The 24,562-nt window shown below is 39.2% G+C and overlaps 1 protein-coding gene across 5 annotated transcripts in view; it reads right to left on the bottom strand.

Annotated features, from left to right (window-relative positions):
- The window catches only part of ARHGAP15 (Rho GTPase activating protein 15), a 341,387-nt gene that overhangs the window by 54,220 nt on the left and 262,605 nt on the right, over nucleotides 1-24,562 (bottom strand). For all 5 annotated transcript variants that reach the window (XM_085552046.1, XM_085552045.1, XM_085552044.1 and 2 more), the window contains one exon: nucleotides 3,599-3,733. In XM_085552046.1, the coding sequence (XP_085408172.1) occupies nucleotides 3,599-3,733 (135 nt within the window). The remainder of the gene's footprint in view (nucleotides 1-3,598; nucleotides 3,734-24,562) is intronic.

Raw genomic sequence — 24,562 nt, 5'->3', positions numbered from 1 at the left:
CCAGCTGAGGAGATCTGGAATAGCTAATCAGTATTTGAATATTTCCCAAGTTGAATTTACCCATTTATTTTATGCTATGGATATCAGTCATAACTGGAGAGGAAATCACAGCAGACAGAACTTCTAATTTTTCTTCCAATAATTCTGCCTGAGACTCTTCTATAAAATTTCTTCAATTAAACTAAATATTTGTAAGCAATTAACACATTTACCTGCTAATGTTTTTAACAGCTTTTGGGGGTACTTTTTTTAGTTTCAACGTATGAAACAAATGCTGTAAGAAGTTTCCATGGACATACAGATTGAATTCTGCAAATAAGGTGAGTAAATGTTTCAGTTATTGGCACTTCTACCACCTTACTCACATGAAGTACAATTTTACTTGCAGACAATCTGTTGAACCACGTCTGTTGATCTTGCAGAAAATCAATAGAACTATTTGCGGTGCTAAGTAATTTAAGTGTGGCTGAACCTGACTTCATAGCAGCATTTGGGCACACTTTAGAAGTGCATATTTCATCCAAAATACCACAAAATGACTTGCCAGTAATACATCAGACAGAGTCCTTGAAAAAAACTGCTTTCCAAATCCTAAGCAACAAAATTAGTATTAGGTCAGAGGTCTTACGGTTCTCCATTTGTCATTTATAAATTCTCTGATAAAAGCTACGTGGACAATAATTATGTGGCTTCAGCCTGTACAACCAAATTCAGAGACTCTATAGTGTCCTGAATTATCTCATATTATGGCCATATCTGAATTGTTTTAATATTATGGCCATATCTAAGCTTACTTGTAGGGGACACTGAAGGTAGAGAAAGACTGTAATATTTTGTTCCTATGCACAGAAATTAAAATGGCCTCAACCAGGAAAATTAATACTAAGTTTCACATAATTTTAAGAACAGCTTCAGCATAAAGAGCCTGGGGCACCACTTGGGTACTTGTCCCTCCAGAGACTTCAAACTAAATGGATAAGCCACTAAGAAATGTTAGTGATAACTTGTCACCAACCACATGTTGTTTTTTGCACAACTTCATCTTACCAATGACATCTTCATGTTATTGTGGGAATGTGCCTGAATTGCCCTTCTCCTTGCAGTCTTCAGGTTGGTTTATTTCTGACAGTAAGTGCTCTTTCTTACTGTACTGCATGCCCATGCACTGGGTGCTAATAACACGAGTTTTGGAAGAACGGGCAAAAAAAGACACTACAGCCTCTTTTTTACAACATCCTGAAGCAGAAGGTAAATTTTCCAGCAGTTCAGCACAGACCAATTTTCTAGCAGCTAAGGCAGAGCGATTAGCACAAACCAGCCAAAGAATCAACTCCTATGGAAATTATATTGAAGACAAGAGATTTTTTATCTTGCCTGGGGACTATTAACGTGTAGAAGAGCTCAAAAACCACTGGAAACACCTAATTGTTGTTTATAGATGTTTATAAGTGGAGATGGTAAGAATACAGATTTGTAGATATGTTGGCAGTAAAGGCCAAATAAAGAGAAGATTGATTGGAAATTGTAGATTACATTGGACACTTGGATTAGGTAAAAATCACCCTAATGTGCCGTAAAGAAAGCAACAAGAATTAGGGATTTGAAATAGTGCAAAGAGTGTCTTAGACTGGTAGTATTTTCTTGCTAGGAACAAACTGTTTTAGAATCCCTCTATAAATGACTGTTCATTAGTCTATCAACGTGTATAATGGCTCTCAAAATCATAATAAGAATTAATAATAGCTCAAAAAGCAGAAAGGGACGTTAATTTCTCACTCATGAATATTGATGCTTTAGGGAAGAGTCTCATCCCGACATGCTTTCAAAGTCCATTTCACAAGTCTATTGTTGGTTACCTGTTATTTTTACTATTAAAATCGTCCCACTGAACCTCCAAAAGACTTCCTATTATCCAGACTTGAATGCTAGCATGAGAGTGAGAACAGAAGATAGCATGATCATGGTGTCATGATGATGGTCTTCAGGGTACAACAGTGTTGGCTGAGCCAAAGCGAACACTAAAGGACAATGAGAATGAATGAGAAGAGGGCAGGAAAGCTGCAGAAGACCAGTGTGATGGTGGACCATCTGGAACAGAAAGTAATAAGGCAGAGTACACATAAGAAATGTAGAAGAACATGCTTAAGAGACTTTGTTCATCTACCTCATGTACCACATCCACTAGGGGCACTGCTTCTTCTTTCTGCAGTGGATGCAGAACCACCTGAATGCTATGTTCCACGATGATGCTTCAAAAGAGCATCCTGTCCTAATGCACCACAGAAAATGAAGCTGAGCAGTAAGCAATTCTTTCTTATTTTGCCCTTCTCTTAGTACTTCAGAGTCTATGCAATGGGAACACAAACTGAAGTGAGTTTCTTCTCCATCTACTTTCTGTGTGCTTTGAAGAAAGTGAGCTGTCAAGAGTAAACTTCCAGGTGATCTATTTCCTTACCTTACATATTTAACTGCACTGCTTCTTTCTATAACCGAGAAGGGAAGGATCTTGTGAGATACATTTAACCTCATTATATCTGATACAGGGTCTTGAAAAGCTTTAGTTGAACTAAAGACTCTTATGAATATAAAATCAAAGTGAGCCGTACATTAAGGACTTCATATTCTCTGACAGCTGCGCATGTGTGCACACAGCTCTCATTAACAGTAATGACAAATATGCATGCCCATCATTCAGAAAAGAGATCTCTAAGTACATTATTGTTGCTGTTGTTGTTTGTTGTTTTTTTTGTTTGTTTGTTTGTTTTTTTCCTGAGGATTTTTCTCCATTGGACCTTTAATTAAGCTCCTAGTGGGCTTTCCCCCCTTAAGCTATCTCCTCCAGCCCCCAGTTATCAATAGGAATACTGCTCCAGATAACTCTTCTTTGGGGGTAAGTTTTTACAAGCTGCGACAGTTTTAAAAACACACCTGCAGGTATTAAATACAGAGAGGGTCTGCAGCACACGAACCAATGACATGTCATAAAATAAATACCTTCAACTTTGACAATACTTTTGCTGCCTGCTGCCTTAAATTTAAGGGAAAAAAACCAAAACAACCCACTAATGTAGATAGGAAAATGAGAACACAAACATTTCTGCATTCATTTTGTGATCACTGTGAGGCAAGAGTCTGCAACCTTGTGAAAAAAACACACGCATTTCACTCCGATTAACATAAAGACAGCCCCTTCTAACATGATTCACAATTATTAGTCTCTCTGTATCTTGTGTTTGGGGATATATGGATTATCAGCCTCACATATTTTGAATATGTACACATTTTAATTCCTTTCCTAAACCATTTTAGGCACTGAAGTTAAACTGCATTTATGAAATTTATAGATCAATAATTTTATATATATATATATATATACATATATATATATATATTTTTTTTTCCTTTTTTCTTTTTTCTCTAGCTAAATGACTACATGCTGTATGAGGCAAACAGCAAGCAAAAACAATAAAAAGACAGGCTCATGGATCATGGAAGGTAAGCCAGATTTGCAATGCCTCTGTACTTCAGTTTTAAAGTTCATTATTATTTTTATATCACAGGCTATTTTGTTAGCTTCTGCTGTATCTGATGTACTTACTTATCGCCTCCACAAACTGTTCAAAGAAGCAGTATGGGAACAGCGGCTCAGGCAGCTCTCTGAAAAACATCTTGAGTGCTCCGGTGACAACGTGGATGTCCTCCCACTGGCTGTCGTCCAAATTCAGCTTCTCTTCTGGGAAAACACGAGGAGAAATGGAACAACTGGTTTTAATGAAACAATTACAAGACACTAATTATTATGTTAATGTTTGCCTACTATCATCAGCAACCGTTAACAGCCTTCTGCACCTAGAGGTTTGGTGCTGTGCATGTTTTTTTCTCCCCCCCCTCTTTTTTTTTTTCTGTAGGAAGAGAACATTTTCAATGGAATACCATCTGTAGGAATGCAGCTAACAAAAAAACAAGAGACACAAAGAGACAGTACCATTGACACAGTATGTCAGATACATTTATTCCCATAATGCATCGGTATGAAAATTAGCATCACCGCTCAACATGATTCAAAGCTATTTGGTTTTGAGGCCGAGGGGCTAAGAGTTGCCAATGATGGCCGGCTCAAGGGACCGGCCTAAAGGCCTTGCTGAGCCAACAGGAGACATATGCTAAACATGGCAATAGAAAATGAGTTATTGCTTTACATGTGTTAGCCTTGCTATGTACAAGGGAATAATGGGGAACGCTTTTCTCCTTTTTTTTGCCTGAATGTAATGTCAGCAAGGAATAGAGTACTGTGAGAGAAAGGATATTAATTCCTTCTTACTGCTTCAAAAATATTTTGTTTGGTTTTCATCTCTGGGAGGAAGATTTGCCCAGCAACAATATTAGACAGACCCCTGTTGGCCTACCTAGGCTATGCAAAGCTGTCAGAAATGATAACACACTAAAGACAAACCACAAGTGCTTACAAAACTGTTTTACAAACAAACAAAACAATGTTTTCTTTTGAAGCTTGGCTGAGCTAAGGAATTTAAATATAAAAGAACCTAAATGCTAAAATAGTTTCTAATAAAAAATAAAAAATAAAACAAGATTGGATGATTATTCTATTTTTCTCTTTTTTTTCTTCTTCTAGTGGTGTAATACTATTAGAACAGAATAAACAATGAGATCAGAATCCACATAAAACTCACAGAAAGTGTAAATCCTTATTAGATCAAATTCAAATGACACACACTTTCTTCCAGTCCTTCTACTCCAAAAACGGAGTTTGCTTTTTATACATGTGCTGTGATTCTCATTTTTAGCAAATTTCTTTCTGAATGCAAATCAAGGGCCAACCATGAGAACTACTGCACAAATTTAATTTGAAGCAACAGAATCCTGAAATGTTTTACTGAATGTCACTGAATTTTCATGTTTAGCAATTCAGTTGGCTTCGAGAGCAGCCTCTTTAGTGAACTGTTGTTAAACAAAATGGTACAATTATTGGAGACACATGGACACCCACAACTCCAGCTCCCTGGTACTTCAGTGCAATAGCTTTTCTCACTATAGAGCTTGCTTTTGGACAGAAAAATCTCATTCAGAATGGAGTCATCTTTCAACTTTTGTGTCATAAACATTATTTAATGCTCTTAAAATTTCTACATTTGGGAAATGTTTGCAAATAAAGGAATGGACTCAATTCCTTAATTTGGAGTAACACGAGACAAAAGAGGAACAAAGGCACACTTGTGCACGTTATTTAGTTGTCTTGGTTTCAGGGCCTTTTTTTCTCTCCGTTGCATTACCTCCATCATAAAAGTAATGATTTGATCTCAAGTGAGTTATCAGAGGGGATCTTCTTTAGACTCTGAGATCATATTTGATTGATCGTATTTCAACAATTAGCCTTTTATTTTGCCACACACTATTGAACTAGATCGACAGCAACTTAGCAGGCCAGCTTTAAACAGTCAACTGTTAACAATAGCATCAAAAAGAGAGACCTGATGGGGTTTACTGTCACTTTAAAGAACAGGGTGGGTTTTCACATTGTTGAAATCTGTCAGATATTTTGAAATGTCCCTCTCACTATGGTGCCACACCCCCTGCGTGCCCTTATAATAAAATTGGTTTTACTCCTGATTAAATCATTTTCTCCCTACCCACTACCATACTTCTCATAATGGACCTGTGTGCTCTACAGCTGGTGTTCTTCCCATGGTACCAATTCTTACTTTATCTTTTAAGCACTTTGCTGCTAAGATCTCATGCAGAGTGCTTATGTTTTGTTAAGAGCTTCATTCTTAGAGAAATAGCTTAACACATGTTCTAAAAATGTTGTACAACTTATTGCTTAAAACACATTTAGAAAATGTATAAGTACTGTAGCTTTGGCACAGAACTTTAAGTAGAAACCTTAAAAAAAAAAGCACTTGTTTTTGCCATGCATTTGTCTTAAATGTCTAAAGTGGAATGCTTGACTTCTAAGGCTTTGCAGAGACTTATCTTACCAGATTTTTGCACCATTTCCAGCTCTTCAAGGAAACGTGTTAGGAATGTATCATCGTGAAAGCAAAGGGTGTCAATTTTCCCTCTAGCAATAAGAAGAGTTTTTAAAAATGTTTGCTAGGAGGAACAAATGCCAAGTCAAAAAAAAAAAAAAAAAAAAAGAAAGAAAGAAAAAAAGAGAGAGAGAGAAAGAAAATAGAAGTCCATTCAGTCTAAGACTCGCTTGGTTCCCACTGGTTGGGATCGTTCACATAACGTGGCAATAGGGCCGTAAGCGCACACACACACACACACATTTCAGGCTACGTTTAAGGGCAGGACCTGACTTCTTGGCTTTACTCAGACATATTTCTTATTGGGGTGTTTTGCTTACACAAAGATTAAGTCTCAAATCTGGTATTTAAACTTGACAGTCAAGGACTGCTTTCAGTCAGGAGATATTGTATCTGGGAAGACGCTCAAAATCTCACAGTCCTAAAAATTTGCTTTAACTTGTCAGTAGTATTTGATTAGTTCAACCATCACTGCCAGTTGATATCATATATCTTAGATACAGACACAAATATGCCCAGAAAATCCCGTAAAATTTATGCTAATACTTTGGATGAAAATGTAAAGACCACACTAAGGAAAAAAAAATAGTGTGGGCACCTGTCAAGGTTATTACTTTAAAAAAAAAAACACCACATAGATATACGTTTGTGAACAGAACGTGGATTTTAGAATGCTATCATTTTTAGTAAATCAGTCTTTTCAGCAGTCCACGTTTTGAATGGCAATTGTAATGTCTGTAGTAGAACCCAGAAAGATTTCACCTCTGGGTTATGCATGCCACCATAAAGTTGTCCTCACGCAAAAAGGAAGAAGATAACCCGTGGAAAAATTGACTGAAAGCAAAACAAAATGCAAAAAACAAGCCAGGCAGTACAGAAAGGTCAGTTTTAGAAGAAAATGGATGTGGCTCCTTTTACCGTATGTCCTGTGCTGTATGGAGACTTGTATCCAGGAACAAAATGCACTCACCTGAGAACACCACTGAATTTTACTTATCTATTCATATTTCCTTGAATATAATTGATACAATTATTTTCCAGGCATATACTGCCTTTTGCTCACACTGCCACTAAATCCCAGAGCACCACATTCAGGAGTTCTGTATTTTCCTGCAAGTGCTCTCACACCAAACCAAATGGAAAGTAGCCTGCACGTGCTGGAATTGCAGTGCCCAGCTTGGTGGGCACCCAGACTCAACATCCACCACCTCTGTGTTCCCCCATTTTGGCGTCTGGGGGCCGGCCCCAGTGGATGAAGCCTCAAAGCACTGGAGTCTCCATCCCAGGGGTGGTGTATATTCTGGCTGAGATCTCCCCAAGAGAAAGCCCTGCACAGCACTGTTCAGTAATTCACAGAGTTCCTCTCACTTCAAAGCCTTTGCAAAAGAGCTCTGGGTGTGCACAATGCATTCCCAGTTGGCTGAAAGCTTGGGAAACTGGCTGGGCTCATTCATCCCGACAGGCGGATTATTGGTGGGAGCTCAGAACCAGAGTCCTGTGGCTGAGGGAGGATAAGTCCTTTTTCACCACACCAGGGAAAGATAAACTGTCCAGAGTCATTCCTCTTCCTCTTGAGATTTGAATACCTTTTTTTTTTTCTTTTTTTTTTCCCCTTTTTCTCTCTTTTAATGGGCATATTTTTCATTAATTTGCTGCTTACTCACAGTCCTCCGTACCCATAAAAAGAACATACTTGAGATCTGATTCAGTAGCATAAATGCTCAGCTCACTACTTCAGCACTAAGTCCACACTACTTCAGCACTAAGTCCACACGTGAAGGCTGTTCTTATGACTGACAACACAAACACTAATTCATGCACTGAAAGGTATTTGTTTTTGCAGCTCTACCTGCATTTTATAAGCCAGAACTTCTCTGGTCATTAAGTTCAGAGACATAGCAACCTTCTGCAATGACGGCACCCCAAAACGTTTGTCACAGAGGAGTAAACAGCTCCTTTCAAAGTGATGGGCACCTCATTCAGGGCAGCAGCAGAGCTCAGAGATGTCTGGAGACACAGCAGATAGGCAGCTGAGGGGTGGTGAAGGCTCCCACCCATCATATGACAAGGAACTCACCCTTTGGCGGTGCAGCACATGATGCTTCACTTCCCCCTCCAGTAAATCCTGGCTTGACACTGCATTTTATATGCACACTCCAAAGTACATACACTCCCTTGAACTTTGACTAAATAGTACAGCAGAAGCCTTAGTTCACGCAGAACAACACTTTCCTCATTCAGCCTGGATTCTGGGAGCTTTCTCATAGCTAAGTAGCTCTTCCTCCCTTCCTTGCTAGGTTTGGGAGGTCACTGTCCTGCCAGCAATCAGGGTATAGTGCTTTGTTTCCAAGAGTGTCTTAACAAATAAAGGAAACTGACAGAGAAGCGAATTACTATATATGATGCACTTCTGAGTAGTTCTGGTGCATCCATCCGAAGATACCAAATTATCAAGGATACAGCCAGCAAAACAAAACTTTCACATACTCCTCTTTCTGTGGTAGAAGAACATGGAATGGCCTTTTAGCAGAAAACATACACCATGAGGTTACAATGCCTAAGCATCTGTTTACTATGCTTACAGTGCCCATTTGCATGGTGCCAAGGCGCAGATTACTGAGCAGCTTCAGCTAGAAAGCAGAACATCTCTGTGTGCACCCCGAGTGCTGTTTACACCAGCTCTCTACAGTGACAGTTCACTGCCCTGGGGGTATGCTGGAACAACTAAGTACTGCTAACTTAAATCCCAGCCAGTGCCAGAAAAATAAAAGATTTCTGTACTTGGGCACACTGGCTTATATTCATCCTTTCATAATTCCAAAGAAGCCCAAACTGTAAGAGAGGGATGAACTATCTCATTGTTTCTGTGAAAAATACCCAGTTCAGCAATGGTACACCACAAAGGCATGCCGAGCAATTCCAGTGTTTAGAAACTTGGTCAGAGGGCGACTTGTTGCGTCTGGGAAGCTTTTGCACTGTTTGCAACTGCAGGCGTAAGACCAGAGTGGTACTGCAAGGAGAAGAATCCATTTGGTGGCCAGAAGCAGATCTCGGCATCATGCTCTTGCATATAGTTCATTGCCAATACCTGCTACAGGGGTAGGTGACAACACTACTAGTTGCAACTTAGTTTTTTCAATCACTGTGATTTAAAGCAATAATTCCTGTAATAAGATTATAATTGCAAGCACTTTTAAAATTCATCAAGTTCAACTGAATCAACTATTCTGCATGGGAAAAAGATTAATTTTAAATATAAAACATTTCCTCTCAGAATGCAGCTGAAAGCTCACAAAGAACAAATAGACCACCTGTCTGCAATCCAGCATCCTTCACAAGTGACTCAGATGTGGCTGGTTAACCATATACACCCCAAGCAAACAGGGCCCAAATCATCCTTCCTCTGGGGTGAGGGAGAGAGCTTTTTTATTGTATGGTAACTTCATTTATGTCCTAGTAGGCAAAGTGCACTTAATTTTGTTTTTCTTTCTGTCCTTCTCTCTATTATACCAAATCAGACTACTGTCTTTCTCATTCTTCTTCATCAACTAATGGACTTTATTCCATTTGGAAAGTGAATGTTAACATTGCTATTTCAACAGAACTATCAAATATTTTGTTAGATAAAGAACTTACTTTTCATGATACATTTTACTATTGAAAGACAAAAATCCATTCTGAGCTCTGCTTTCCACTGCTTCAATATACGTATGCATATACATATATTAGTCAAAGTAAATATCTCCTTTTCAACCCCAGTTCTGCTATTAACATTCTTTATTGTGTAACTGTTCTCCAGTAAGCTTTTCTGCAATCTAATCTTAGACTTCTGCTTAGTGTTCCTTTTCTTTTTCCATACACACTCAGGTCTTTTATCAGAATTGTATGCATCTGCATTCACAAATCCACATTTGAAATAGATTGAATGCTCTCAGGATCTAATATAGAGAGGGACTGGACAATGACTCTCTGTCCCATTTTCATACTTCAAAACTATGGTCATATTCCTATCTTTTTAATTGTACTACTAAGTCAGAGCACTTTAGGATTCTGACATACAGCTCTTCTGTTCCTCCCAGTCTTGGTTTCTAACACTGCCTCTATTTCCATTCTTGTCAAAAGCCTTTTCATAGCCCAAAAATCTGTACACAATGTTTTGTAATATTTGGCAGACTTATCTGAAACCTAATTCACTGCCTTCTTGTGATTCATGGGTCATAAATTATTTTATATGTAATGTACCCCAAAGGGTAAAAAATTCTTTGTATTAAATTTCAACCAAACAATTTAAGGGGGGGAAAAAAAAAAAAAAAAAAAGAGGAAAAAAAAGAGGAAAAAAAAGTATTTCTGAGACTGAAAAGATCTGACCTTAACATACAGTCTAGAGTGTTGTCTTCCACAAATGGTATATCAGTATCTTTTAGCAAATAGGAGATTTCAACATGCTACAAGTGAAAACACTTCTGCCATAACTCTGGCTTACTGCAGACAACTTTAAAGGAAACGAGAAATACAAATAGCGTGGCACTGGATCAGACTGCTGATCCGCTAAATCAGCCCTGTCTCCAGTGACTGCTAAACTGAAAAGGGTCTGTATGAAAACAGTTCCAAAAGCAGGCATACCACCCAACCCTTCCTTATTGCGTATGGCCAAATCCATTACTGGGACTGACCCTAATAACAATAAGGTGGTGCCTTATTTCAGTGAGTTTCAGCAATCAAGGGGAAAAAAAAATTAACAAAACAATAAAGATCAATATGACTTCCTTTCTGTAAATGACTTCCAAATGTAAAGAGATCAAAGCCCGAGCAAAAATTAAGCAATTCCCTCAGTTCTCTTACAATACTAAAAAGGAACATGCACACATATGTACTTGCTTGCAGTTGTAAAGATTATCAATGAATTATTGGTTTATTGCTTTATGGGAAAAAGAGAAATCCAAACTTGATTCTCCAGATATTGTTCATCTATTTCTTACACTAGGAATAACATGAATTTTAATGCAATTGCTTGCAAGAATGAAGACCACTCGTACATGTAAACAACTGTATTTCTGTATTTGCAACAGTTCATAGGAGGTCCAGAAAACAAATTCTGGATATATTCCTAATGAAAGTGCTCTTTGAAATGAGCCACCTGAAAGAAGTATTTTTACACACAATCAGGTACACAGGAGATCCGTAAATGTCAAGGACAAAACACTTTATTTTATATAGAATTTATCTTTTGGTTCAATAAAGTCAGAACACTTCAGTTCATCGGAACTTTATAGAGGACTGTTTCATAATACGAATCCATTTGGATTATCTGACCAGAGATAAGACTTCAATGGACTTACTGTATCATTCACCACTGTACCAGTGCCACAAAAGGGAATTACAATTAATTGGATTATGTTGGTCTCCACCCGCTGATTGTAGAAGAGAAAGTCTGAAACTGTAACTATTTCAAACAGACCGTATCTCTCATCAACCATGGGATTTGGGCTTTAATTTACCAATAAAGCTTAATTTCTTCTCTATATTCTCTTTTGGTTAGGAAGAGGTCATTTAGACACTTTATTCAAGTTGCTTAAAAAGAAAGGACAGTTTTGTTAAATACTTTCAAGCTGGCACTTCACTTGCACCTTGCCTTTTAAACATCGTTTGTTTTCTCTCCTAGCAGTAAAGTGACTTGTCTTGAGAAACACAAGGCAGGGAAGCAGGCTTGCATTTGGGTCATGAGAATAACTTTTGCTTCATATTCCTTAGTTTAATACATGGAATTTTGGCTGAAAGCGTTGCCTTAAAGTGATAATTTGCTTTCAAATAAGTGATGTGTGACACCATACAGGAAAGAGAATATCGCTGCCATTTCATGTGGACTCCTGCACAGAGGTAAGGTGGTAAGTAAGAGCTTTTGGCAGCTAGGCTTAGCTTTATCTGTACGGAAAAGGCAAAGGCACAACTATTGGTGTGAAAGCCTCATTAGCTTGCAAATAGCCAAATTCTACAGTACAAACAAATTCATTTTTTTCAGTAAATGAATTCCATGCTAAACAACAATACTATTCTTATTCCAGCTGCCCATATATAGCATTAGATATTATAACCAATAATAAATTTATGCAATGAGTAAATGATGAAGATTTTCAGTACTAAAGAAAGCTTGAGACTGGAAGGAAAAATAGGCACCAAACCACCACCATGCTACGATGGGGATCATGAAATGCAGGCAGAGAGAAGCACAATATCACACAGGCTTCCTGGGCTATCGACTTTGGGAGCTCCATTTTGCAGGCAGCCACATTGCTGCCTCTGGTGCTGATGGCTCTAAGAGCTATTTGGATTTTATTTCCCTCTGCTAACTGGAAAGTTATTTCAGTGCCTAATTCCTTCTCGCTACCAGCCTAAAATCTTCAACTTCATATAGTTTCTTAATAATTACTAATATCAGTAATACTTTGATTTTATTTTGTGTGTGTGTGTATGCGTCAAACTTTTGCAGCCAGAGAAATAAAAAATCCTCAGTCAACTTACTTCAAAACCACGTTTCTTAATTCACATTTGCATTACTTTCTGCTAATATCTGAAGCTCTAATTCCATTCCCTGGATATTAGCAGGACTAGCTATGCTGTTAAAGATAGGAATGCTTCTAAGTGCTTACTGAATCAGGGCATATGAGATGATAATTGCATGTGTTTAAAACAAAACTTTAAACAGGAGGGGATTATGTAAGTTGGTAAAACAAATATATCTTCAAGTGCACTGAAGGGCTTTCAAATGTTAACGAAAATGTCCTTTGATAATAATAGTGCTAATAGTGACACAAATTTTCACGTATTTTGATGCATTTTGAGAATCATCCTGAATGGGGAAGATTCTCAGGAAGTGCAGTTTTGGGGGAGGAAATCCATCAGTGTCTCTCCACAGCTACATCCTCTCTGCACCAGCAAGGATCTGATGCTGAAAGCTGTTGTGCTCCAGGTTAGGGCATGCTGTGCACTGCAACTTATGTTTACAGAGCCCCACATTTTTACAGCAATGCAAGAAGTCTTCCTCAGATGCATGTTACGCTTTAAAATCATTGAAAAATCCAAGTTTATGAGCAAAACTGCTCATGAAACACATCGGTTTGCAGGACAGATGGAACTAAAGCACTATGCACACAGAGGCAGTTGAGTATTTGGTTCCCATAACTCCACCTTGCAGTCACTGAGGTCTTTTTAAGCAGAAGTCTGAAGTTTCAAGTCAGTGAGGACTTCAGAACACACATCTATCCCCTTTTTCCATCACACAGTCACAGAATCATCAAGGTTAGAAAAGACCTCTAGGATCCCCAGCCCCAACCCATCCCACCATAACCACATACCACATTCCTCAGCACAGACTGGATACAATAACTTCATATTGCTGCCTACTGTTCTCTTTTGGAGTGTTAATTTCCTTGCATGTTCTAATTCTAATATTCCCAGTTCATCTTTTTTTTTTTTTTTTTCTTTTTTTCTTTTTTTCTTTTCCCCTACCTAAAATTACAGGCATATCTATTTCAGGAGAGAAAATGTATGCTTTGATGCAATTTTAATACTTCATAATGCATGGGTTTTTTTCCTGTTTTTCAAATTAGCCTTGCAAACAGACTCATAATAACACGACAATTCTAAATAAAAAGAAGAGATTTTCATGACTTTGAGATGCACGTAGGTCCCTCCCACAAGTAATATATTAAAATATTGATTAGATTAGGGCGCCGTTTCAAATAGATGGAGATTTATACTTCCTTTTGGATGCAGCATCTTATAAAAAGTTTCAAGGCAAAGCACAACAAAGCAGTTGACAAGAAAGATAGCATCTGCTTTCCTGGCTATTCAAGCTGAAGTTTTTCATTCTAAATGCAAGCAATGTTTCCAAAGTTAACATAATTAACTCACGACAATCCTGAAACATCATAATATAAGATACAGATGGAAATTCAAAGCTTTAAAAATGTCATGCAACTGCGAGAGGATTATCATTTTTTAACCGCGCCAATCTGAATACTAATTAAAACAGGTGTTTTTATTTCAAACGCTGTTGCACACTGTGACATTACTGGGAGAGTTATTTATGTATTAGTCTACGAGGAGGCATATATTGCTCAAAAAATGGGATGTGTGATAATAACAAAGTTCCCAGATAAAAGAACGACACTGTGCACCGCTTCCTGCAACAATAAAAGACCAGTAGTTCAATTAGTTAGTAATTTCCGTGTGACTATTTGACAGATTCTACTAATTGTTAAGCTCCCACTAACTATTGCTTTACATAATTAATTATATTCAAACGCCAGCTACAAAGACATGTGGGCCAGTTGCCCTTTTGACAATGTTTTTCGCAAACTGATTTGCTTACCAAAAATATTTTTAGAATGAAAAGATCCTAATCTTGAGTGGAAATACACATCAAAACGTTACAGCGGCTCTGAGTTTTACCACGGTTATGAGAGAAAATTTGGATTGTTTAACATATCATTTATGCCGCATGCATAATAGCTGAAGTCTTCTAGCAGAGATCTTTCATATTAATTTAGCATTGCATAAAATTCATAGTAACGGGTCCAGGGGTCAAGCATCATTCATCATTAGTTGAAGTGACATTTGCAACCCTCCATATAGCAGCTGCTTGAAAGGGGAAAAAAAGGTATTCTTTGGAAGAATGGGGGGTAGCACACAATCCTCGCTCTATCCGCGGAAGGGAAAACAAGGTGCCACTATGTCAGCATGGTAATGTGTTTAAATTCAGTGATGTCATTCTCCCTAACCCCCATGAGTCACAAGGCACAAGGCAGCTGCATTCCTGAACTTAGTAGTTCGGGTGGAGATAAGTAATAACTAGATGTAAATGAATTACATTACTGTGGTTGTGAACACAGCTCTGTGCATCTAAATTATGATTTATATCAGGATCCTATCTTGTTTTTGAGAGTTTTCTACTTGTTAACAAGGCAGCCCTTGTTCTCGTGGCATCCTCCAGGCGTAATAGTTTCTGGGAAGCCAAATAAGATCACTTTTGAAACTGCAAGACAGCATTCCAAGACTTTGCAGCAGAACACATTGGCCAAATTAGGACTTCTGAAGACATTTAACTAACAAATAAAATCTTTTTTTTTTTTTCTTATTTCTTTTTTTTCTTTGTGGCATGTCTTGTCTACTATAAAACATTGAGATCAGAACGGGAAATGTGAGCAATTAAAATGAAAATGTAATCATCTGCAAGAAAAGATAAATTTGTATTAAATGGCTAATACTTCACAGTCCTTTTGATATCACAAGTACTTTTTAAGGAAAAATATATATTTTATGTCACAGTAAGTTTTATTATGTGAAACATGTGATCTCTTTGGAATTATGCACAGTTTTAAATTGCAGTCATTAAAACAGCACACAACACAAAGTACTTAGATTTTGGAGCTTTGCTAATATTTGGAGAATTTCCTCAACTTTCCTATTATACCTGAAAATATACTTAATTTATCCACGTCTCTAATTATCCACTGGTACTTAAAGCACTATGACCGAGAGTACTACTTCTTCCTTCAAAAGTTTAATGGTTTTTGCAAGGAGAACTAATGCTGCTTTAAGAGTCACTTAGAGGTGTATGAAAAACGTTCAAGGACACTGGTTAATACACACTGTCATTCTAAGAACTGTTGTAAATTCAGCTCCCAGCCAACACACTTGTAGCAGGGAGAAGCTGGCCACATGCTTGCTGCATGTACACGGCACACAGGGCAATCCAGCTGCAGGTATTTTGAAGTGAGGTCACAGATAACCCACGGCAGCACCAGGTCCTGCATTGCATGGCAGCTATCCATTCCCAAGCTAGATAAAAGCTGTTTCCACAAAGGACTGCGGCTACCACTCCATTAATCTTTTGGCCTCTCACCTTGCCATGGATTTTAATTGCTGCACAGACAGTAGGCATGTATGTAAGGATGTTATAGATACAGGAAAGGCAGAATGGCTGCAAAAGGAATAGAACAGCAGAGGCAAGATGACTGGCAGATAGGGTTGCCACATCCCCCTTAAAGAGACTGCTCCTTTTCCACACCTTATGTCTCTTGTACCATAAAAATATGCATAGATGTATGTGGGAGCATCATAGCAGATTTCTTGGGATGCGTGCCATGCATCTGAGCTTCGAAGCTGGCTCAACGTTGTCACCATTAAGTCGCAGTGTACACAGCAACACTTCAATCTAATTTCAATTAGGGAAAAGTTACACAAACTTCTTGGAGAGCACACATGACCCCGTGCATAAATACCAATTAAATTCAGTATCATCGGTGTCTTTGCAGCGAACATTGATACCACCGAGAGGAAGGAATTTGAAATGAGGGAGCGCTTTATGACATTGCCTCCATCTACAAATTCTGTCTGTGTTAACTAGTACGTCAATGATTAGTGAAGCAGTTGGATTCATCTGTGAAGAAATGGGGTGGAGAGAAAGTATTCCCATGATACCTTCAGTGCAGACAGTTGTTATGCGACATAAGGTAGAATAATGCATTACCATGCAACAAAATGCTACCTGGTAAGCAAGGGGGAAAAAAGGGGAAAAAAACAAAACCAAACTTTAGCTACTGTGCAGTTACAAATACAAGGAGCAGTTGCTACCAAGATAACAGGAGAACCCACTTAAATTGCATCACATGCCAGAGACTTATGATGCCCAGAAATGGTCAGTTCACGTGCTGAACTATTCGTCCGTTCTGAGCCTTGGTTTGCAAGTAAAGGGAATTCCTGTACCACTGAGTAGGAACGGAGAGACCATGCCTATTTTCCTGTGTGCAGGCACTTCACTTTGTGCTGTTCCACTTTCTTTTGTCTGCCTGGTCTTTTATTTCCAAACAATGGAAGGACAGCTCTAAGTTAGGGCTTTAGCTCTTGACAACCACATTTTCACTCAAAACTTCGAAGATTCTTCTAAATAATGCAGATTATGAGAGGGAGACTTGAACGTGCCCTTTGAGCGCAAGGAATGGAAGGAAACAACACCCTAACCCAACATCTCCAGTCTAACAGCCCCGAATCTGGGAGAGGACCAGGAGGCACAATCCTCCCCACGGCTCCCATCAGGCCATCGCTCACTGGTGACTGGGGACTTTTTACAGTCTTTCAAACCTTCTTTCAATCACAACATGCCTTAAAGGGACAGGAGGTCTTAAAATGTGCTCTCCATCTCCCCAGTTGAGAAAGATACGTCGGAGGGGGAGGGAGCGTAGCTGCAACACAAAAAGCATTAATGCAAAGAACAGTGGGGTCTCTCCCTAATTTGACTTTCTCTACAGGTGGTCTGCAGCTGCATCCAAACAGGTTACACCACCGCCTTCCCATGGGCATTGCAACAAAGTAGTATCTGTATTCACAAGAATACATTTGCTAGCATGGGCTGATTCAGGTCTAAAAATAAGAAAAAAGCACTTTTCAGAATAGCCCGAGGTAACACTCTGCGCCAGCAGAAGACAGTAGCACTCTTGTTTTGCTGGCTGTGCGTGATGATAAAGGATATCAGAAACCTACTTCACATGACTCATTGGGGCCCACAGCCAGCTTCCAATTGATTCATTTTATTTGTATCAGTTTGTTCTCCATTGATTACACGACAGGGCAGACCCAATCAATAAGCAATATTCTGTTTTCTATAGACTCAGGGGTGCCCTGTGACTGCAACAGATTATTTTAGAGTTCTGGGTAGCACTGTGGAAGCAGCGGGGCTCAAGGACAGCTCAGCACCGAAAGAAAAGGGGAAAGATTGGCAACGTGAGGCAAGATATTGGCTTTTAAGTTGTTCCACCTCCATATTGGGGCAGGAGCAAGATGCACTGCAGCGCTGTATGTCACGAAGTGCTCCTGCAAGGGATGCAGGAAGCATTTCTACGGGCCTGAATGAGGAGAAAGCTAAAAACAGCATGCAAAAAGCGTATGTGCCTTTGGGAACACACAGAAAGGATCCATGGAGGAGGTGAGCCCCTTCAACTTAGACGTATTCCACTGCAGTGATGCTACAACACACCAACTCGCTGACACGCTCAGTAGAAGAAGCACACAGCTTTTGTTACCCCTCCACAAATGAAGATTAAGACACAGACTGCATTATAACAAGCTGCAGCTTCTTTTCCATAACAGTTGTGAATTCTTGCTCAGCCCAGACCTCATACCTCAAGCCGCTGCGCTGTGCCTTACTCAAAGCAGAGATCTGGCTTCTCAGTGGCTCTGATAATGTGAGGTTTGCTACCAGAGACAGAAATAACTTGTTGGATGCTGGGGAGAAGGAATGGATGTAAAGGCTGTCAGAATACAGCCCAGTGTGTTCTTCCAATCAAATACACTTGACAAACTTTAATGAAAAGTCTTCTCTACTTCCTACTAACAGATGTTTCCAATTTTTTCTCTCTCAGCACTTTAAACCACCATCTTTAGTTTTCATGTCTAAGAGACATTATTATAGGATACATCATAATGATATACTGTACATTCATATACAGTATCCCATACAACGACTAGTTGATTTATAATTCAGATCCAATAAAGGGAAAAATTGATTTAACTGATGACTGTTGAAATACTAAATGCATTACAATATTTGAAAAGAACATCCTTTTCTTGCAATACCAGTGACATAATAAAATTAAATATGGATATAAGATAATGCCCATTATTATTAGGCAAGCGGAATCAAAGGGACTAGGAAGAAAAGCAATCTCTAGGGATCAAGGAATGCCTAAACTTCCTCTTCAAATGTACAGAAACACGAACACCCATGAAAAGGTCACCAACACAGTAAATCCAAGCAATCTTAAATGACAGCGTGAAGTTAATTTTCCGTGAACATGTCTATGTCTACCAGGACTCCCAGAAGCACTGTTGCATTTCTGTTCCATTTTAGTGATAACTGTATGAATTCCAGGTGTCGCCAAATGCTTTTTTTTTTTTTTTCCAGCTTTGTATTATATACTTATTTTCTCACTATCCCTACACTCCTCTAGCACACACAGTTTAGTGCCCCATTCAGGAATGTCATAACCCAGCCCACTCCACCACACCAAATGATAGCATCACACCCACCACCCTAAATACCCCATCCATTCTCTCCTCGTCCTTCAGCCCAGCTAAGCCCTGCTGAGGCTCACCGGTTCACATACAGTCTGCTCTCCCAGAGCCCTGAGATGCTTAGCACAGAGGTGATTCAGCTCATTGAGGAAGCTCTGCAATGCTGCTCTGTCCCAGTACACTGCCAAAGTAATGGCTGAGAGCATCCACAGGTAGGGAGCAGGAAGCCAAGGGGCCTACAACATTTTTTTTTCCCTTTGAAAATTCTAGGCCAGCCACTCCAGTAGGAGTTTGATTTTTAACTTTCATTAAGCATCTGTGAGAAGTCACCCACTTAAACATTTGCGAATATCTTTGTTCTTCCAGATGGGTAAATTGCTTGTGATACAAAATAAGTCCTATTCGGCAGCAGCTCTGATTGCTCACACAGGCTCAGATTGATGGTCAATATTTATAATCCCGTTGAGTAGTTTTCCCTTTAAGAACACGTGCATTTGGCTTCTGGAGAAGCAGTGGCAGGCAGTAATGGCTCCGGAGTCAGATCCAATAGTTTATTGCCTTGAAAGACTCACACAGTTGTGATAACAAAAATAGCACCCAAATACAGGCACCGAACTACATCTCATTTTACTGCTGCATCAGTAACTTTTTTCAAAGAGTTAAGAAATCTCAGATATTTACAGAAATGTTTTTATTGTCCTTAAAAACATTCGAGAATTTTAACCTATATACGGGAATTCAAGGGAATATTGCTAACCAGCTTGCACGAATACAGAATGTGTGGGTCAGCTAATTTGGGCTTAAACACCTACATTTGCACATGCAAAACTGGGTAATTATGGTCCTAAGTGCCCATTCATGTGTACAGATGGGTGCACCCACACATTTTGGTGGAATCATTTTTGGAAGTCTATAGAAATATGGTCCTCGAAGATTTTAATAAGGTTGGCAGAACACACTTTCTTTGCATAAAATTATGTAGCTCCCAAGTCTAAAATTACTTTGATTTAAAAAATGAAAATTGGCAAGGGATTAATCCATAATATGGTCTAATTACTTCCCCCCCCCCCCCCCCCCCCCAAAAATTAAACGGTCAAGATCTTAACTCAGAATAGCAGTTACTGTTCATGAACTGAAACCAAGAAAAAGAACTGAATAAGGTATTTTATTAGGTGCCTAAATATGCAGTTAGCTAATAGGATCCTTTTATATAATAGGAATAACAGGTATAATAATTGACTGAGTAACAGGTATAATCGTTAAGAAAGCGTATTTAATTTATGGATCTGAAGCATAAAGCTCTACTAATTATATTCCTATGAGACTGAAATACAAACTGGCCAAAGTCTGAAAATAAGAAGTGGAAGTGACTTTCTACCATTAATCTGGAAAAAACACCCTCAAAACAGCGAGGAAGGAGGGAACTGCAGACAGACAGACACAGACAGACAGTGGGATTGCTAAAGCAGATCATTAACACATACTTTGGTCCTTGCACTTGTTGTTGCCAGCTTTTATTTAACCTTCTCATTGTTTGAAAGTGAAATTCTTATTTTTCAACGTAGATCAGCAGCACTCGAAGGGTGTTTGCAACATGCAGGGCTACAAAACATTGCTCAATGCTCAGATTAGATTTGCAGCGAGGAGGGAATTTTCTCGGTCACGTTTAGTGGGGAAAAAAGATATATTAAAACAAAGATCCTTGCACTTTGATATTTAGCTGTTTCTTTGTTTGCAGAGGTTACTTACAGCAGTAAGTAAATCTCTCTGTGAATTTCTCTTTGTCCTTCATCAATCAAAGCCGGTCAATTATAAGACTAGTACAACTAGATCAAAACTCCAGGCTGTGCAGTCATATTACCACTCCTATTATTACTAAAAGCGCATCTATATTCCAAACTGGGATACCATAACCCCTTTGTCATTTTCCAATAAAAAAGACCATACCAAATAGGCAGAGCACACCGTAATTAGCAGCTGGCAGAGAAAGCCGTAAATCTGTATGAGTTCTGAACGATTTGCTTACATTGTTGCTTTGTTGACAAATGATGCTGTACATGTTAATGTTCCTGAAATGTCCCCATTGCACCTGACGTGCCAATAAATGCCAGCCAGCTGTATGAATTATGGAAATAAGATTTTTGTTTATGAAGGTATCCCAGACATTTATTTTACTGCATGCCTCTTGACAGATTTAATGTCTGGAGATACATTGAGAAGATATTTGCTACCTGACATAATGGATAATGGAAACTTTAAAGGCTTTTTTTAATGATGAGACTAATATATTTTTTTAATTCTACCTTGTGGCTACACATTTGCTCTTCATATAAAGCCTGCCTATTTTAAATGAAATGTTAATAAATTCTTCCTGATGTACAATGAGTTGTGTGAAGCCTGTGCTGCAGCACATGAGAAAACAGAGAAGTATCTGAGAGCTACCAGAGCATGAGTGCTACATGCAAGTTCACCTATTTTCCCTCAGTTTATCTTCTGTGTGTGATTACTGTTACATCATCAAGGTAAAATGCAAAGGTAGATGTTAAGAACTGGGCACTTCAAAGTAGTATAAAAGTCTTGCAACAGATGTATTTATAACATGATCCATTACAAGCTCATGCAAGATAGAGAACACAGATAAATAAATATCTACCAGCGATATTTATTCACTGGTAGCAGAACCAAAATATATGTCACCAGACTCCGCATACAAGCCAAAAAAAGTGGATGGTCTTAAGTAAGAACAAAAAAACAAACAGCCAATCAAAACAACAACAACAAAGAAATTAAATACAAGAGAAAGGAAAAACTTTTATCCTAATGCTGCTTGCAGAGAGCATCCCGATAGCACCCTGATTGTGGCCGAGGCGAGAGCAGACAGGCAGCCTCTCTCTGCATCTCTTAGCCAGGCTGTACCACTGGAGGTGTTTTGAGAGTTACACTCTGGATTCCTTAGGGCTGCAATGCTCAGCAGGTGCCCATTCACAGCCCTGTGCTGTGCTCCTGCCCTGCAAGCAGGAACCTGACTGCAGCTCCAGTGGAAAAATTCATCCTGGCAGAAGGGATGATGCTATGCAAGCTCCTCAGTTCTTCCCCTATTAGCACATGTTAGTGTATTGTCAAGAGGAACAATAGCAACCCCACAAACTATTTATTCCATCAAGAACAATTTATTGTCTTTTGTAAGTTCGTTTCCAGCTTCTGAAGCTCAAGAGGGAAAAATCTGCTGCTTCTTTAAAACTTCAGATGTGAGGGACTATTTGTAGTCATCATATAAATGGGGGTGGTAACCAAATTAACCAAATTCATTTTGCAACCACAAATCATTCCCATTAAAATGCTCCTTTCTCACCCCACCTCAAAAGAAGAATAAGAACAACAACAACAAAAAAAAAAAAAAAAAAAAAAAAAAAGGAGTCCAGATGGTTAAAATTATTTTAAAGCAAATATTTAGTGGTTACAGTTGAATTCTTCTGGCACACATTCTCCACTACAAAAATGACACCCCACATTCACTGTGTTAACCATTTTCCAATGTGCCAGCCAAATGAATGCCTCAGAGAACACACACACACACACACACACACACACACACACACTATGGAAGCATTATCAGCAAAGCTACAAGGCTCCTTTGCAGTTGGGGCAGGAAGGAGGGCTGTTTTACACCGTGCAACATGCTGTAGTCTCCAGCTACGACACTCAACTCCTTCACAGACAACGGAGTTTCCTAAAGCTCGCCTTTTCTAGATGCAGAAATATTTGTGAGCAGACTTCCCTTCCCACTAATATCACTGTAAGCTCCATTTGGGGAGTGGGGTGGAAGAGGGAAAAGGCTGGTGACTACAAATTCACAGTTCAGTAATGTTTCACTGCAACGCAAAAAGGACATTCTGCTGTTTCCCGTATCCTGATTTAGGCTCCCCTTGTCACTGGGACAGTTCCTTCAGCTCCCTGCTGTGTTTTCTGGGGCTCTCTCACCCCTCAGCCCGCACTGCTGGGAGCACTCCAACATCCCACCCTGGCACTGCCCCAGAGCCTGCAGCCAGCACCCCGTATGCGTGTGCTGCACACAGCAGCCCAGGGCACAGAGCAGAGCCCGGTGGGTAGGAGTGAGAGCACTGGCACCAGTGCGGGGCTGGCCGGGAAGGGGTCCCCTGGGCAGCTCTGCACACTGGTTGCTCCAGTCTGGCATCCCAGGAGGCTTGCCAGATGGAGAAACCTACTCTGCAGCAGAACTGCAAGCTGTGCTTCTCAGGAAACTCGAGGCTGTAACCCTTTCCCTCTTCCTCCACATGCCCTGTTGCTACCAGATTTCTTCCGATGCCTATGTATAAACAACGGAGACAAAACCTTAATTCTCAGAGACACACAAACTTAACTTGGTTCTAATCCTTTTTCCAGCAAATTAACCCTAGATAACTTAACATTGTATATATAGCTTTGGGAATAGAAGTTAATTCATTCTAGGTCAGAGCTAAAGCCGTGCATGTGATTCGCATGAAATGGATGCGTGTATTGCGGTTGCTTGCATTTCTTAAGCAGAAGAGATGTCTGTTGTGAAGTTGCAGTCCCTGGATATCGTGCTGCTTGGCCAGTCAGACTGATCTTTATGCAAACATTAAGGTTGGTTCCCACATCATCCTCTTTATAGGTACAACAGCCTTTAGATATGACAACAACAGTAGCGAAAACCCTGATGGAAACAGCAAATGAAAGTCAATAAAGGCATATTTTTGAGGAGGTTATGGTCTGAATTATACATGTTTTCTAAATGAAAGGAAATATATGTTTTTGTTCATATATGTATACGTGCATATGCACACCTGTTTTACATTGGTGTAACTCCTCTGATCTCAGCATTTTACATCACCATACCAAAAGGTAAATCTGACCCATACCATAGAGTCTCCAAAGGAATAGCTCCCATTATTTTTGTTAAAAATGACTGTATTTTGCCCAGTGAAAGATTAAAGCTAATGTATAGCAGAAAAGCAATGTAAAGAATCCCACGGTAAGTCTGCATCCCTGTTGTATCGAGGCAGCGGGTGATACAGGAACTCAGGCTCCACTATCCATTTTCTCTTTCACGTGCATGGAATTCATTGAAAGTAATGGGGAGGAAATTACAGGAGTCTCATAGGTCTCTAACAAGAGATCACTGTGTGGAAAAATGTGACTTGTCAAGAGCTACTTTCTCTGTATCGTTCCATGAGCAAATATACCATAAAGAATAGCTGCATTCCTTCTTCCAGCATTAAATCAAACCAGATATTGGTAAAAAGTGCAGTTTCACTGGAGACACACCAAAAGGCGATAATATTCCTATTGACTGGGGCTAGCAGTTGTCAGAAGACATATATTCCAACTCCGGTAAATTAGTCCATAAAGATTTGCATTTTCCCTCTGCAGTTCACAATTAGTCTGTTTACAGCAGAGAAAAC

This window comes from Coturnix japonica, chromosome 7 (assembly GCF_054131305.1).
Source record: "Coturnix japonica strain WE chromosome 7, WE-NBRP24, whole genome shotgun sequence".
NCBI lineage: Eukaryota > Metazoa > Chordata > Aves > Galliformes > Phasianidae > Coturnix > Coturnix japonica.
The sequence above is the reverse complement of the archived record's forward strand: the minus strand, read 5'-3'. Positions and strand labels throughout refer to the sequence as shown.